The sequence below is a fragment of the Python bivittatus genome, unplaced genomic scaffold (assembly GCF_059951505.1).
Source record: "Python bivittatus isolate LINGU-HERP-01145 unplaced genomic scaffold, Pbiv_v1 ctg000590_np1212, whole genome shotgun sequence".
Lineage (NCBI taxonomy): Eukaryota > Metazoa > Chordata > Lepidosauria > Squamata > Pythonidae > Python > Python bivittatus.
In genome coordinates, this window is record NW_028277086.1 from 9047815 (window position 1) to 9065122 (window position 17308).

Genomic DNA, 17308 nt, shown 5'->3' on the forward strand with positions numbered 1-17308 from the left:
TTAAAAATATACATATACGAGGCCATGAAACAGAAACTTACCCATATAGGCACTAGACCTGGGGGAAAACTGTTGTTATTCTTGCAATGTGCAGCACATAGAAAAAATGCAAAAGATCTAAGACTCACCTGAATTGAACGTTCACCTACTGAGGTCACGGTGGGATCCTTCCTTTCCATAAATCCTAAACCTTGGCCAAAAACACACTGAAAAGGTAAGGAGGAGCTGGACTCCTACTGTTAATGTTGTGAAAGCCTCAAAAGTTCCTCACTCTTCCAAGTCCATATGTAGTCCGGTACCAAAGTGACTGTGGGAGTTATTGGGCAGAAACATACAAATCTGCTTATATAGGCAGGCCATCTTTTGAACCTGGTATTTTCTTATCTATCACTAATTCCCAGGTAGCTTGATTTGCCACCTAAGTTCCTTGAGAATGTGGGATCATCTATGTCCAGAGTAACAACACTGGATAGCTAATTGATAAGTAGATGATAACCTTCGCTTAAATTTGGCTAAGTATTCAGGAGAAACTGTAGTGTACAATGTGAAAATATGTCACCTCTGAATTAAACAAAAGCACCTATGATCAGCTGAAAGAGCGGATGTTGGCCCCAAAGGCTTTTTATAACATACCAGTCTTGATCTTCTGGAGCCAAACCAACATATTAAAAGTGAATGTAAAGCTATCAAGTCCAGTTCCTCTGAATTACATTTGTTTTTGTGCAGCTGTTTACACAAATGGAGCGCACACGTACACAGAGAAACGGAGGAATTTCTATGCATACAGATTTGTTTGGGGATGTGTGCACCAAGCAACCACAATTATTACAAGTTGGATTCTGGATCCTAGTACCTAATTACTGTGGTATATTCTTGCTTCCCACCAAAACCCCAGAGGGTGATCTTTAAAGCCACCAGCAGCAGCACATTTGCACAAAGCCCACCTCGAAATGCTGTGTTTATTCAACACTCTGAAAAGCAAATCAACCAGACAGAAAGGGCGTGCGGTATACAGAATAGTTTAATAAACAGCTTTACATACAGTACCTTACATATAGACAGTGTATCTGCAAATTTAAATACATTTTAATGTACAGTGGCTTGTACTCTTATCCCATGGAGGTTCAAGTTTACTGTCCTTCATGTAGTTCTCACACATTTTATACATACTGCCAGCACGGGAACAGTCGGGGAGGCCTCGAGCATTCAACTGTCTTGCTGTCCTCAATGGTGCAGCCTCTCTTGAACAGTCAGTATTTTTTAAAAAATTATTTCTTTTTTACAAATTTCAAAATCTGTACATAGATTATTTTTTTATCCTCTCTCTCTCTCTCTCTCTCTCTAAGAAACAGCTCATTAAAAGGTAACATTTTAAATATTTTGTCACCAAGGTCTTTTTATTGTAAGAAAACTAGACTTGTCAATATAAATATGTCTCTAGAATGCAGTATGTATATGAGCGCACACACACACATATATATGTATGTATATGTATATATACACACATACACATGCACGCACACAAAGACATATATACATACCCTAACAGGTATACTATAGCACTGGGTGCAGCAATAATGCAGATAAACTAAAGTGAAAACCCTGGACTTGGCCCAGAATTTTTTAAAAACCCAGCTAACTAGGCTGGCTTTGGTTTCATAACGATTTGCCAAATCATACGTGAATGCCTTTAATAGGTAATTACGCTCGCACCATACCCTTTCTAGAAGGAGGGCTCCTAACTTGTATTTGGGATTCACAGGGAGAATATACAGAGCATGCCACGTTTTATGAATTGCTGACCTATTCCAAGATTCTTGGCATGCACAGGCTTATCTCCCTGGAATAAAACAGCATCAACCTTTGTGTTCCTCACTCGCTTTCATTTCGCGTTACAAAGGCTAAAAAGGTTGGACGTGGACCCATTTCACAGCCAGTCCTTGGCATTTTGGATGCTCTTGCAGTTCCTCAATCCAGCTGAGGAAGGTGAGACACATTTAAAAAAGCAACGGGACTATATCCCTCAATACTATAATTATAGCTTACCCAAATATGAATGAGATCCAATCCTGGATGATGCTGGCAATATGGAGGATTCAGATAATGAGAAGTCAGGGGAAAGGTCCCCTTCAACTGACCTCACACACTCCCGTTTCAGTGTTTTTTGAAAGCATTTTTTGGCACTTCTGACCATTACCTTCCCAGTTTGGTTTCTAAAAATGGAGCATAAGATTCAATGCAAGGAAGGCTTGGCTTAAAAAAATATTCATAGAGGCTACCGTAGAAAAGAGTTTCTTCTGAAAGGGAAGCTAGAATTTTTCATTTTCCTGGATATCTACAGTACAAAGGAAAACAGGCATTTGTTCAACTTTTTCACCCTTCAAGATACCAACAGGGACAAATCTCCTTGTTCTGCTGTCCCGACTGAAAGAAAACAAGGCAAATTTGTTCCTTCTTCCAATGCAGATTCCTTTGGCCGACTTCTTATTTTATGATTGTTTAACAGTTTGTGGACTTCTTCCTTGATACTGCATGTGAAGATGTAGGAAAACATGCCTTTGTTGAGGTTTCTAAACCATTGTACATGGAAAGGAATACACAAATCTTTACTTCCCTGCTTTTCAGATCAAACCGGTACGAACTTTCCTTTATAGATGAGATTTCTCCCTTGCCCCATCCCACCCACCACTTTGAGGCTAAGGAGAGAATCGGCAGAGAATAAGGAACAGCATTCAGGCTTCTTTTTTTAAAGGTACCCTTTTGTGAGTCTTGTGAATCAGAAGAAACCCATAGTTGGAGCCTGTGTGCGTTCCTTTACCTTCCCTTTTGTCATACAGAGCAAAGGGTTGCAATTTGTTGGACTTTACCCATGTCAGAAATGAGCTGTTTAATCCGACGCTTGAGCTGAGGCAAACGTGCAAGGGGATCGGGTGGCTCCAATTCTCCAGTGAAATCAAGCCAGCTTTCTAACACTATATGGGGGGAAAAAAAGAGACAAAAAGCCGCATCTTTACTTAGTCCAGGAATTACAGTAAGCAATAATTCTGCATTTGAAGCGTGAAACAGAACCCTAGCCACGTGGCACCATCCTTCGGTACAGACCAACACCAAGTAGAATTAATGCTGCTATACCTTCACTCCATCACTCCAAAAGAATCTAGGAAGAAAAGGAATTTTCCAAAACTTACTAAGACAGTAAGTTCTTTGACGAAACCAAGGATTTGTTTTTTAAGTGTTTGTTCTACTCCCGTCAGTAATTATTAAGTTAATCGGGTGCCCTTTTTGTTTCCAGCAAACGAAATACAGTCAAATCAGGCTTGTCAGACAATCAGCTTCTGTAACTGGTTATGGGATAAGAACCCAACATGAACAGAGTGACAGCAGAACGTCCTATCAGAAATCTTCTAACATTGCAAAATGGATGCAGGCTACCCTTTTGGTGATATGAAACCAGTAGAAGGCACTCTGTCGGGAAAAAACTGATATGCTTCAGGGATTTCCAACCCCTGGAAATATTGGGCATATTGCGGGTGCCCTCACACAATGGCTGCTGGGATAGCTTGCCATGCACACAAAGACTGCTCTCAGGGACATCACACATCTTTCTCTAGCCTCCTCTCTCTTCCTGCAAGACTCTCTTTATCATCCTGCTACTTTCTGCACACTTCCAAGCTAAGCGCTGAATTAGAACAGGCTATCATTTTTATCTTCTGGACTCTGGAGACATCCCCAGGGACAAAGACAGCTCAGGTGCTTTGCTTTGTAGCATTCCAGCATCATCCATTTTGTATGTTAATATTAATATAACGTTATGGAGATGGGGAGAAATTTTATATCTATAATTTTTAATGTAAAAAAGCCAGGTGAGATAGGGAACTTAGCAAGCACCAGGCAAGTATCCATGGGGACATGTGCATCTCTGGGTCTCAAGCTAAAAATCCCAAATATATTTTGGCCAGCACATTTTGTTATCTGTCATGTTACCCAAAAAGAGCTTTGGGAAAGAGAAATGTCAGCATAAGCTCTGCCTGAAAATAGTTACCATCAACTTCCTTTTCAATCAGGTCCATTCTACTAGTGACTTCATTCTGCACATTTTCTATGTGGGTAAGGAGGTTTAGCTGCCACTGAAGACGAGCATCCACGTGTTCTTCGGCTCCTCTTTTTTCATTGAACACAAACACGGTGTTCCCTTCAGCTGAATGCTTCTGTGCAGTTACCGCAAAAGAGAACCAGGTTATCAAAACAGTTATACAGTATCAGTGACTCTCAAGTGACTTCTGCAGGGAGCTGAAATAGATCTGCTGCTCCTGAATGACTCAGCAGAACAGGAGGTCAACTAAGGCGATTCCTCTGCTGCAGTGAGCATTAGTTAACGACAGTCACAATAAAAACTATAAAGCACAGCAGTACTTGTTAGAAATCGTAACATTCAGGACACTTGGGATTTCTCAGCAAATGAGGTCGACAACAGAAATGCTATGTGTATTCTAGGAAATCATGAATCCCCACCAATTTCTAACACTGCCCGAAGTCATGCAGATGCTTAATTGAAAACCAACTGGCTATTTAAAGTTCACTACAGCCCGATATGGAACATGTTTTGCCCTTTTTCAAAGCTGCTACCTATATGCCCCCTCTCCTCTTGGCTGCAGCCTACAGCAACAGAAGAAGAAGAAGATTTCTGCAAAGTTCCTATTGTTAAGAAATATTAGCCCAAGAATTTCTCACTGACTGTAGTGGTTCTTCATATACCAGTGATCAGTGACAGAAAAAAGAAATTCATTGAAGGTTTTGTTAGTTCAGTTCTCCAGCCATGTGGAAACAAGACAATGAGAGCTTTTCTGAATGTCAAGGTTCATGTAATTGGTCCTTCTCAGCCTTCCAGGTATATAAAAATTGGGGGCTCAAATGCACAGCAGTGCTCAAACTTTCAGCTAAGTTCTGTAATACATGTGCCTAACCACATGTAGAAATCTCAGGAAATCAATCTCTCATTCTTTGTCTCTCTTTCCCCATCCCAAGGTCACATTCACGAACAGAAGAAAGCTTGTTTGTGCCAATTACACAACATAAGCTACTCCCACCAGTTGGCTGACTGGATTGACAGGGAAGAAAAACTTAGGATGAAGCCTTTGTTCACATGGGCCACAAAGATATGACTCCAAATGCAGACAATTTATGATCAAGAAGAATGTGCAAGGAGGACCTTGTAGACTAGAATGAAAGCAAGAGGAACAGAACTAGATAGGGAACAAAGTGGCATTATCTAGAAATACAAAATGTAGGTATGACAGAATACCATGCAGAAAACATAAAATGAAACAAAACAACCCCTCTTCCCCCCAGTACCCTGGCACTGTGGCTGTCATGGAATTGGAAGAAACAAAAAATTATAGATGCATGAAAATTTTAAAATCATGCAGAAAGCGTAATGGTCCAGCAGAAGAAGAAATCTATGAAAAGCATTCCTCTCTTTCTGGTTACTCCTTAACAACTGGATTCTTAGAAAAGCTTATGGATGACTGACCTAGAGGTACCAGTGAACCTTATTATGGGACAGAGCTAAGCCTCTAACAGGTGTCTGCTTCTACCATAAAAATATTAAGAACTAAGCCATCCCACACTATAGTTATCTTCAAATTCAGAGCTGTAGCTGGAAGAGATCCTACAGATGAGCCGTTTCCACTGACTACCTTGGAGTAGCCATAACTTGGAGTCTAGAGGCACTTTTGCTTCCGGCAGTCAACTAAACAAAGAAGCAGATAGAAACAAAGCACAAGAATACAGACTAGTTGCCCTATCTGGCCTATTCCTTTTGCCCAGAAGTGACACAATCTCTTTTCCTAGATAGATGGTCCCCTTAGGACAAACCAAAAGCACCATTAAACTCTTCCTCCAGCCTTTCAAGCAAAGAATTTCTAACCTTCTTCAGAAATGCTTCCAAAGTTAAGGAAGTGATTTCTCACATTTATGTTGAACAGACCTCTCTGTACATTGAAACTTTCTGATTTATACTTTATCCTCAGTGAACAATAGGACCCATCATTTCAGTTCTTTCCAAGGTCTTTTTGTCTATCAGCATATTTCTCCCCCCCACACACACAACTGATATGTTCCAGTGAAAACAAAAGAACATTAATTCATAATTGTATAAGCCTTCATGGACTCAAGCTCCCTTTATCAGATGCATGAATGCATTTGTTATCATTTAAGTGGCTAATGCAAGGGGGACATGGGAAGCAATGTCACCTTGTCATGATATTATCACATAAATGACCCCAATCCCATAATGCACATCATTTACATGATAATGCCATGACACACGCAATGTCATTGTGGCTTTTACTGGGGACCTCTGGGCTAAAAAACTCTTATTTTTGTCTCCATAATTCTAGAAAGTCACACAGATGAACAGGCTGATTTACCTGATGGCCAAAACCATCTTCTGTAGATGAATATTGTAAACAGTTTTTCTCTTCTAAGAGAAGCTCCTGATTATGTTCAAAACTGCTGGTGTCATCATCCTCTGAGCTGGCGGGGTCAACAACTGACTTGCAATCCTGACCAAAACTTGGTTTTTGATAACTGTGTTCACTTCTGATGTATGTTTCTTCCATCTTTGGAGCTAAACGAGGGGGCTCTTTATGATTTTGACTATGACACGTCCTTCCAGAGGGATTAATGGCTTCTGGCACAGTTAGGACCCTTCTTTCTATTCCAAGAGTGATTTGGTCTTGATCCCGCCGCATACCTGTGCAAGCCCAGAGATGAAGATCAGGGTGATGCTTATTTCTGGGGGGGGAAAAAAAAGTTGTATGCAGGTCAAATTGGTAGAGGCACCAAGTCATATACGCACTGTCTGAATAGAAAAGAAGCCTAAAATATACCTAGGATTTCAGTTTAAAAAATGAAATGCTGATTACAATGAGTAGTTTCCATGATGAAACATCTAAAGTATTCATCTGCTGTTCAAATTGAACAGTTTACCTCATTAACAGAAATAACTGATTGGGAGGGAGATTTGTCCAAATCCTCTGTAATATCAATATATTGCATTCTGCATGCAGAAGGAATGAACAAGAAAAATGTATGTTTTGATATGTGCAAGTAAGAACTTCTCCTTTCTGAAACTCAACTTTGCTGGCACTAATGCCTGTTAATCAAATACATTACTTCAATCTTGTGATAGCTATACAAGGTCTTGCTATGCACTTAAGATGAGTAATAATTATACGAGAATTCAATGTCATCTGATAGGATTATGTAATTTTGGTGTATCGTACAAGATCTGGCATGTTGTTCTCAATAAACATTTGAAAGTGATAGTGACTGCTCAAACCATCAGAGAAAGGAAAATAATATACTTACAAAAACATGACAAATTTGTGTATTTGCATTAATCAAGTCACTAACTTCACAAATCATTCCATGTATGTTGTGTAATCACAAATGTTCATTATGAATATTTTATTGCTAACACAGAGAAAAATGGTCTTAATTCAACCAGTGCCAAGGGGTAGCAGGATGAGAAAGGGAGAAAAAAAATATTTTGCAGCATTACAGGATACGCTTACTTTAGTATTCCAATCTTCAGCTGTAGCCCATGTAATATTTCTGTAACACCATACACGTCAGCCAGAAGGCGATGCGTTGACACAATCTTTTTGGCATTTAAATGAGAGTAGTTCTCTTTTAAGAACGACAAGCCACACATGTGGCCATTATTCAACCAATCTTTGTCACAGAGATATTTGGCACTCCATCTCTGACCTAGACAAAACATGAAAATGAGATTTTTATTATACTACCAAGACTCCAGGAAGATTACTCTTGACTAATTATAGCTGAAAGAGATCAAATCTCAGTAGGAAAAATATACAAATGGGAAGTAAGCATTTGTTCAACAAGCTGTTAAAGCAATGGAAAGCTCTCCATTTGTTTAGCAGGAATTAAAATATCCATAAGTCCATTCATGATTCACTCATTTAATGTTTAAAAACAAGAGGACTCCCATAAATACAAAGCCAGAAGTGGAGGTTATAACAGAGCAAGAGAGTCAATATGCAAATACAATAGACACAAAGAATCCAAGAAAAATATTCAAAAAATTATAACCACAAATTTTGGACAAAAAATTACACTGTAAAGAATATGTGCACATACACAGTGTAAAACATGGATACATACACTACACTAAACATGCACCGATGTTTGAAAAACTTGAGAAATCCCTTCTCTTTCAAAAATGGATAGTTTTGGCTTATGTACGTGACTAAGCAAGCAGAATTATTTTCAGTAAAGCTGATTACTCTTACTTCCAACATATATTGAGGAATATGTCAACAAGTCAATAAACAAGATAATGTTCTCCCTTTACTGTAATAGGTAGTATTTGGGGGGAGCGGGATGCCTTTGAGTCAGACTTCACTCCTTGTGTCTACTAGGACAAGCCTCTGAAGTTTTCTTGGCAGCTTTTTCAGAAGTGATTTGTCAATGCCTAAGGCTGAGAAAAAGTAACTGGGCCCAAAGCCACCCAGCTGGCTTTTGTGTCTAAGGTGGGACGAGAAGCAGTCCCCCATTTTCTAGCCTGGTGCTTTAACCACTACACCAAACTGGCTCTTAGTAGGCAGCTTAGGCTGGTGGTAAAGTAATCAGTATGCCTCTCAGCAAAATACTGTGATTCTCACATTTCAATTTTTCATCAGGAGGGAATCTAAGGACATACACGGAAGTAAATAGATATTAAGCCTGCTGGTTTAAACAGATGTATAAATGCAGATGTAACAAAGCTATGAAGTAAATTCTGTTTACTAATAATTCCCTTGAATTCCTCTGTTTTATGTATGTAATAAAACCCACAATTCAACGGATTCAACAAAAACATCTGTAATAGTAAAAGAGCTATTATTTTATCGGACTCTCTGGTACAAAAGTATAAAAGTTCTTTTCTATTTTGATTTGTTACCTTGAGAGTTTTCTTACTGCTTTCCACCCTTAAACAATAATTAGCTGGAAGTATGTACTTATCTCTCAAAACTGTCATATGATTACCCAGTAACTCTTGGCAAAAAAATGTAAAGCTTTTTGATGTTGTCTATGCATAATTTACGCTTTTATATGCTTATATTATTTTCATTCCATTAATATTATCCTCCAACGCATGTCCATATATGTGCCAGAAATATTCACACCCTTCCAGTGACCCACATACACATGCTAAGGGCAATATATATTTTTCCCCTTTCTCCAAATAGCTGGGCATGACTAGAATCTTCTGAATTTGCAACTTCAGAAGCTTGGTATCTGGCAGTAGACTACTGACTAAATCCATCAAATACCATCCTGACAATCAAGTTGTCCTGTCTTCATAGCAATGTCCTGAAGACATCTAGTGTTACTGGAGATTGCTCAATGGTGCCCCTTTAACAATACCATATGGATGTTGAGACAACTGCTTCTGATGACTTCAGATGGTGCCTCCACATTTTCAAAAGTCAAACAATTTCCATTTGGGACTCCAAAGGGTATGGGAAATCAAAGCCAAGCTAAGAGAGGAGGTAGGGTTTTAAATAAGCTTTACTGAACGTTTATTCAGTTTCAGTAGCATAGTTACATTTTTAAACTTGTCTGACCAACCATCAGGTTACAATGCAAATCATAAATACCTCAAGAGCACAAACACTATCTTACTGGCACCTGGTGGCAGAACACGGCAATTAGAGCTCTATTAGGGTGGTTGGTTATGGAAAGGTTGTACGTGAGTTGCCCAAACATTTTGCAAGTGAACCCAGAAAAACAATAATAGAACTAGGCTTACCTGCCTAAGCATACCCTTAGTGCATACAGAACTAGACAGTGGTCTTTATACCAACACATTAACATGAAATGCAGAGCTTGGAATTTTGGGAATGAATTTGAAATGGACTTGAAAATGTGTTCATACCAGGTGGATCCCTGCAAATGTAGCAGATATATTGCTCAGGAATGCTGTCTTCCAACAATCCCATGCATGCACTGTGTTGCCAACACAGGCATTCCTCACACTGTGGGGATGATAAAAACAAGGAGAGAAGTCAATGCAGGAGACAATGGACATAATCAAGTGTCAATCAGATGTGACTCCACCATGTACGTTCAAATCGTAGCTCTTTCTGTTGAATGGTTTTTTTTAATATGTGAGTGCGTTTCTGTCTAATTCAGGGTCCAAAAATCTCATTAGAGTTTCTTCCTATAGCTTCAAATAACACAACATTAATTACTTTAGGATAAAACTTCTACAGCAAAAACATAGCTTGGTATATATCAGGAATCTCAGAGAACGTTTCATATGGATTAGCTGTAATTATCTTGCTTTTGGATGCAACTCAGGAGTTGAAATGTTAATCATTATAGTTTAGCCTTCTCCTATTTCTGCTTCATTTGGGGCTGAAATCATCAGGGCTGTCAATATGACTGGATCAAACGTTGTGTGTTAAAGATTAATAGATTGCTCTCAACTATATCTCTAGACTTTGGAATATATCAAGACCTCAAAAATTGTACATTGGGGGAGGAGGATGTGAGGGATTAGCTAAAGGTATTGTCATCATGTAGCATCTGCAGCAAATGGGTTGTTGGTTGTGTTGGTTGTCAACTTTTTTTTAAAAAAAGGGGTAAAAGACTTCTGAGCAATATGATCACACATTTTGCATTTGTCCTGTTTATAACTGATAAATGATCATGCTGACTAATGTTGAGATCACATTATATTGTTAATACTGTTGCCTGTATTTATTTTTCATCTGTTAATTACTTTAATAAAATTAATTTAAATTAAAAAAATAAAAGAACAAAGGCTGGAATAATCGAGGAGGCGGTGCATCCTCCTTGCCTTCTTAAAATTTAAGTCTACCTTTTGACTAGGGAGCTCTTAGGAGGAAAACATTCAGTAGGGATTTTTTTTCTAGTTCGGCATTTGCAGACAGCTTGCTAAGCAACAGAAGTGGCCAAGCAGGCAAGGTTAAGTAATAAGAACCATAAGTTAGAATCAACAGATGGGAAACAATGTAACATTTCCCTTTTTCAAAAAAACAATGCTGGGAAACTTCTGAATATCTTATGATTATAAGAAGCAAGAACCACTGTTAATGGCCTGATCTTAATTATTATCAGAAGATGTAATGGTAGGTGGGAATTACCTTGGGAGACAGGGGGAAGAGCTGCAGCCAAGGCAAGGGTCAGATCAGAGGCAGCTGAGCCCACAGAAGGAATGTGGGCAGGGCAGACATCTCAGAAGGGACCCTCCCTAGTTCCTTGGGCTGTAAAGGTGGCAGGGGAGAAATGCATTTTCAAACTTGCAAGATTCTGTTAACGTAATCTTACAATAAAGTGGAATTAGTCCATCTGGTCGTGCTTCCCGCCTGCACTACCTCGCAAGGCTGACATAAGATAATTACGCCTTGCATGTTCTGATCTGCCTAATCAACTGTCTCATATTTTTATAACATTTATTATATATCCTAGAAGTAACAACCAAACAAGTTCATTCACAATGCTTTTGCTGTCACAGGCTGAACCACTACTGTTTTAGCGAGAACGTCCGTGAACTCACTGTAATGGAGAGAGACTTCTTAAGAATGTAACTTAGGAGAAATCTGCTGGATCAATCCAGCCTAGAATTCATCCTATAAACTTCTAAATAAATTTCTCTTGCCTGGTGACAAGCAGAACAGAGTGAAAACCACAAAGAAAAAGTGACAGCAAATAACTAAATTCTTACTTGAATCATGAAGCCATTTTCCTCATCCATTTCACAGATACACCTGACTATTTCATTCAGAGCATCCTCTTCATCCTGAGACTCTTCAAAATTGGTTGAATCAAAATCCTGATTATATTCATCACCACTCAACAGCAAGCTCTCAGTAGACGAGTCATCCAAAAACTCCATATCAGAGAGGTCTGGAATATGATTTGGAGATGGTTGGTGAATGAGCACATATAAAAAAGACAAATAAGGTCTTTGACAAATAAATAACATGGGATTTAAAAATAAACAGTTTATGCCTAAGATTCAAAACAGATAGACTTATTTGGATAATTCTCTACATGGATGACACTGTATTAACAAAAATGCCTAAAGTTATTTAGGACACTGTTCTTTCAGAAAACTTTTAGGTGAAGTACAAATATAACCAGAAACAGTCAAAAAGTAGCTTCTCAGGGATGACATGGATTAGTGTCTTTGCACTAAATGGCTGGCAAAAAATAGTCAAATTAAAACAATAGTAAAACTCTAGGTCAGCAGTAAAACACCCCCTATGCATCAGCCAATCAAAATCAAAAGGATCAAGCAATTTTTTAAAAGTCTTCATCCACAACTAAATCAGTAAAAAAAAAAAAAAACTAAAAAAAAAAACAAGTATGTTGTAAATTGCTCTGAGAACTCCAGAGATGGAGGCACAGCAACTGAAGAATCCCTCATCTCATCTTTGGCAATAAAGAAGAAGAGATGTACTAATCATCTGAACAATGAAGGAAGTTCGTAAGCATTATTTGTCACATTTATTAGTCACCTTATCTGAAAAGATTCTAAGAGCTAGTATATCCACATCACCACGTCTATGATATTTTCCTACTTTTTCAAACTTTCTCGCTGAAAAAAAAAATGCTAGGGAAAGGATGGGAAAAAAATCACAGTGGACTAATTTTAAGTGGGTAAAATATACTGCAGAAATTGCACAAGGTGGTGGACTGGAGTTGCATGTCTGAATGCAGAAGTAGGTGCATCTGGAGTTCTGAGAATGAGCCATAAGTACTCTCACAATACAACAGCTATGAAGGAGGCTGGCTCATTTATTTAGAAGCCATTTTTATAGATCACCACAGTCCAACAAGGCTCCTGGTAGTTTACAAAATGGTGGCCATGGAAGTATCTGTTTACTTGAAAATAAACTGATAAGGTAAGGGATACCAAACTTATTCGCCATGACTATCATTCTGTCTTCATCATTTTTTTTTCTGGGTAGGTGAGAAAACACTGAAATATAGCACTAGGTTGCAGCCCCCTACAATTTCTAATACTATCTCCATGGTGAATCGTTCTTGGGAGTAAAGAGAATGCTATGTTTGCAACAAGTCTATCAACAATGTCACCTTGTGGAACCCAGAAAGTGCGCCTACTCAGCTGCAGCGCCTGCCCTTTGGAATGATATCCACCCCTATGACCTTCTGGAAATTACTCAAATCTGGTTGTTCTTTCAGGCATTGGGTTAAGGTAGTTGTATGGCCCCTTTTAGTTAGTTCAGTTTAACTTAAGATTGGGAGTTTGTTCTTCTGGTCAGCAATGTTCCTCTTTTATATGCATGCTTCCCTCTTTTATTTATAAGCTACCCAGAGTTGTTGAGGAAGCCTTGAAAAGTAAATGAATAATTAAGTCATCTTCTCATTTAATTGTAGGTAATGAAATGGTCCTTCTATAAAACCGGGGGGCAAGGGATCCAAAGAGTGCTAAGGGTTAGTAGTTATTAGCAGACATGAGCATAACCCTGTCTACTCTGGACTTAAGAGGTACAGAGCGTCTTCGTTTAGCAGACGAAGTTTACTTCGTTTAGCCATTTGCAGTTACAACAATCATGAAAAAGTAACTTTGTGACCAATTCAGGTCTGTAAAGCAAAGGAAAGCCTAAGTAAGATCATAAGTACAGCTGCAATTTTACTTAACAACTGTTTTGCTTAATAACCGAGTTGCCAGTCCCAACTGTGGTCGCTAAATGAGGACTACTTGTATTACATATAGTGGTCAAAAACCATGGAATCAGTATGACACTGAATTCATTGGATGAGCTCATGCAACTTAGTGCCAAGTGATGTAAAAATGGTTACTAGAAGGCACACATACTCAACAAGCATATTTTGATTATGTGCCATCAAGTCTTTGTCGGCTTTTAGTGACCACATAGGTAAGATTTTCTCCATGAAAACAAGCATATTAAAGAAGGGGAAATCTATTCACAATAATTAGGGACATGGAAACCCTTCAAATGTAATGACACACTACAGTTGTTTGGATTACTGAAGTCTACATGAAGCATATGAACCTTGGAAATATTCTATGTAAATGGGATAATTAAATTAACATGAAAATGAAAACTTGTTTTAAAGAGTATCGCAGAGTAAAGCAGACCTACTTTCACCACTGAGATCAACAGATAAAATAGCCCTTGGGTACTGATAAGACGTGCTCTTCTCCGTTGTGGTGCTGCGTAGAGTCAGCGAGCTGCCAGAAGACCTAGTGAAGGGGGAGGAGCACCTGTCGAAGTATTCAAGAGAGCTATCCTCAAAGTCGGAGTAATCTGCAAAGGGATCACAGGGCCCAGCTGAATAGAATTTTGTACAGAGCAAATATGCCTTTAAATGTCATAAACCAGAATTTTCAAATGCCTGAGATATTGCATCAGTTGTCTTTGAAGCAATTTATCAAGAAAAATACAGGGCAGAAAGCCATTAACTTCCCAGTAACTGGCCACACAAATCATGACAGGCTAAACCAAACCTGGCCCTAAATTGGCACAATAAACTATTATCAGCTACAGCTACTACAGGCCTGCCTGCCTGCCTCCTTTCCTTCCTTCCTTGTCTTTAATATTACACTGAAAAATAGTGACAAAATCTATCGATCCACAGTCAGGGCCACCATCCATGGACTGGGAGAAAGCTGAGTCTCCTCTTCCATTCCCTTGGTGCACAACTGCAAAGGAAGTGTGTTTAAAAAAAAAAAAGCTGGAAGCAAAAGATTCGTGACTGCAGATGCCTCATTTTGCTGACATATCTACCTCCTGTCTCTCTGTCCAGAAACTGTAAAAAGGAAGTTAATATTAGGCAAATCTCAATCTCCATCTAACACAGAGCCTTGGTTAAGTAAGAAAATGTCCTACAAACCATGGGTAACAATTGTAGCTAGAGTTCTGCCTTAACCACTATTTAAACTGTGGCTCATGTGCTAAAGTCATGCTAGGTCCCTCCAAATCATAGTTTAGCCTGTCTTGTGATTATATTCAGTGAAGTGACAAACAATGGAAGTCCATGGTTACAGCGGAGATGTACAAGAGCTCCCTTATCCACTCAAATCATACATGCTTTCACTACTATGAGTGCCCAGAATAAGTCTCAGGCCTTTCCAATTATCAACAAAGAGAAAGTGGTTGGAGGACATAGCAGGGATGAACTGGAGCATCTACTGCTGTTCAGAGAAGAAATGTCAAAGAACAAGCACGAGATGTGCATTGGATATGTAAAACTAGTCAGCAGGTTGTATCTGAGGAGAGCCAACAAACATATTCTGAAGCAACGTCTGGGTGATTTTATGAGTGCCTGTTTTGCATTTAAAATCTAATGCATCAACATATGAGCAACCACAGGCACATGTTTTGTTAATTTGTTTATATGCTGGGTGTACCATGCTGCTTTGATTTCTTCTTTTTCTTTTTCTTCTTCTTCTGTTTTGACTTCTGATCTTTTTCCTTCTTCTCTTTTTTTTCCTTCTCCTTCTTTTTACCTGCATTGCAAATGGTAAACATCCATTTAACTGAAGGATAGTTTAATCTAAAAGAACCCAACTTGCTTAAAATAATTGTCACCTAATATCAATATCCTGCCTGGAAAAAATAAATGAAACTGACCAAGTAGATAAATATGTGTTAGGCAAATATTGTTAATATTAAGCAGTGGAGGCACTGGAAAGAAGGGGAATTTCAAAGAACCAATCTTAAGCTAGGAACTACGATTTACAAAAAGTATAAAAATACAGTAAAGTATTAACTATGAAAATGGCCAAGTGTACATATAACACTAAACCCTAATGTGGTTTGTTCATTTTTCTCTTAGCATCATATGAACATCTGCACAAAATTGGCACTTTCTAAGTGTGCTGGACTGAGTTAATTCAGTCTGAAAGAGATGTTATAATTTCAATGGCACTTTGGCATCAAAAATACAAAAGACTATGAACTAGTAATCACATTCATTTAGCGACTGATCCAATTCTGGAACTACAAAAAAATGTCAGTCCTTATATTTTCCCTTAAATAAGTATGATTCAACACTTCAAAAGATAACTCGAAAAAACAGAACTATCAAATCATGCCCTCAATAATTAAAAACAGGGCACAGTCATTAATAAGTGATGCAGATTAAAAAAAAGGGGGGGCTACCATGAATGTTCTTGATTTTTTTGTTCATACCAAGCAAAGATGAGCATCTCTCTTCCAGTTTTGATTTTCTCTCAATTTTCAGTGTTCCTGCAGAGTCAAAGATGATACAGATACACCTAAATTCCCGTCATATTATTTCCAAAAATAAAATTTAGTTTCCGTACACTGCTTTTTTTCTGGAAAGATTGGCGATGTTTACTTGCTAACTCATTATGAGTGGGTTTACACATTAAGACATATTTTTATGGTTTGAGTTTAAGCAACACCCCAAATCATAAAATACAGTGTCCAAACCATGATGTGTGGAATCATACAGCACGTTAAGTCCAAACCAACCTTTATTAGTGCAATATGTGAACCCGATCTATACGTTTTGCATTAGTCACTATTTATACATCTTGGATCAAAGACTGGAGTTGCGGTGCATTAACACTAGGAAAAACTACGTAAAATCAAGAAACTTAAAAGTCGAAGGATTGTTACTTCCACGTAGAACTGAATACAGTAACAGGATAAAGGCTAGCTGCAATATCCATAGTTGTCCAAACTCAATTGTAATTACAAATTAAAATAACTATCTTTTTCTTACATAACTAACAACAACATGGATTTGGCACCAACCATCTCCTCAAACTGTTTGTTTCCTGGGGATGCACTGGACTTATACAGAGGTTTGAAACACACGTACACGCAGAGATTTCTATATTTTCTAGGTATGCATAAAAATATCCAGAAATATATTACCCAAAGTGACTTACAGTTCCCTGTAAATACAAATACACATTTAATAAAGTTGAAAAGGGTTGACAGACATTTTACCTGATACCACCGGAGCTATTCTGCCATCAGTTCCTGCTTTAGAAAGATGGCATCTAATAATCTGGTTCTCTTCCTTCTCTTGATTGGGCTGTTTGTTATAGAGGGCAACCTCCCCAGTTAACGGTGCTGAAACATCCGAGTTACTGCTTAAGTCAAGAGGGAGACACAGTCCTTGCTTCTCAAGGGATACATGAGCAACATTGGGAACTATACAAAAGAAAGAATGTAGTATTAACAGAAAAGAATCGTGTTTCTTGGAGCTGTTAAGTTACACACCTAGCGTGGCATAGGCCTTG

The 17308-nt window shown here is 38.4% G+C and overlaps 1 protein-coding gene across 5 annotated transcripts in view; it reads right to left on the reverse strand.

The window, feature by feature from the left end:
• Positions 1 to 1003: 1003 nt before the first annotated feature.
• Positions 1004 to 17308, reverse strand: part of PHF20L1 (PHD finger protein 20 like 1) — a 52976-nt gene continuing 36671 nt past the window's right edge. For 4 of the 5 annotated variants that reach the window (XM_088148952.1, XM_088148950.1, XM_088148954.1 and 1 more), the window contains 10 exons: positions 17013 to 17219; positions 16224 to 16280; positions 15440 to 15538; positions 14172 to 14336; positions 11762 to 11943; positions 9947 to 10046; positions 7578 to 7773; positions 6429 to 6795; positions 4043 to 4208; positions 1004 to 2972 (listed from right to left, as the gene is read on the reverse strand). In XM_088148952.1, coding sequence (XP_088005078.1) covers positions 2830 to 2972; positions 4043 to 4208; positions 6429 to 6795; positions 7578 to 7773; positions 9947 to 10046; positions 11762 to 11943; positions 14172 to 14336; positions 15440 to 15538; positions 16224 to 16280; positions 17013 to 17219 — 1682 coding nt within the window. In that variant the 3' untranslated portion in view covers positions 1004 to 2829. The remainder of the gene's footprint in view (positions 2973 to 4042; positions 4209 to 6428; positions 6796 to 7577; positions 7774 to 9946; positions 10047 to 11761; positions 11944 to 14171; positions 14337 to 15439; positions 15539 to 16223; positions 16281 to 17012; positions 17220 to 17308) is intronic. The other variant, XM_088148951.1, reaches the window with a different exon arrangement.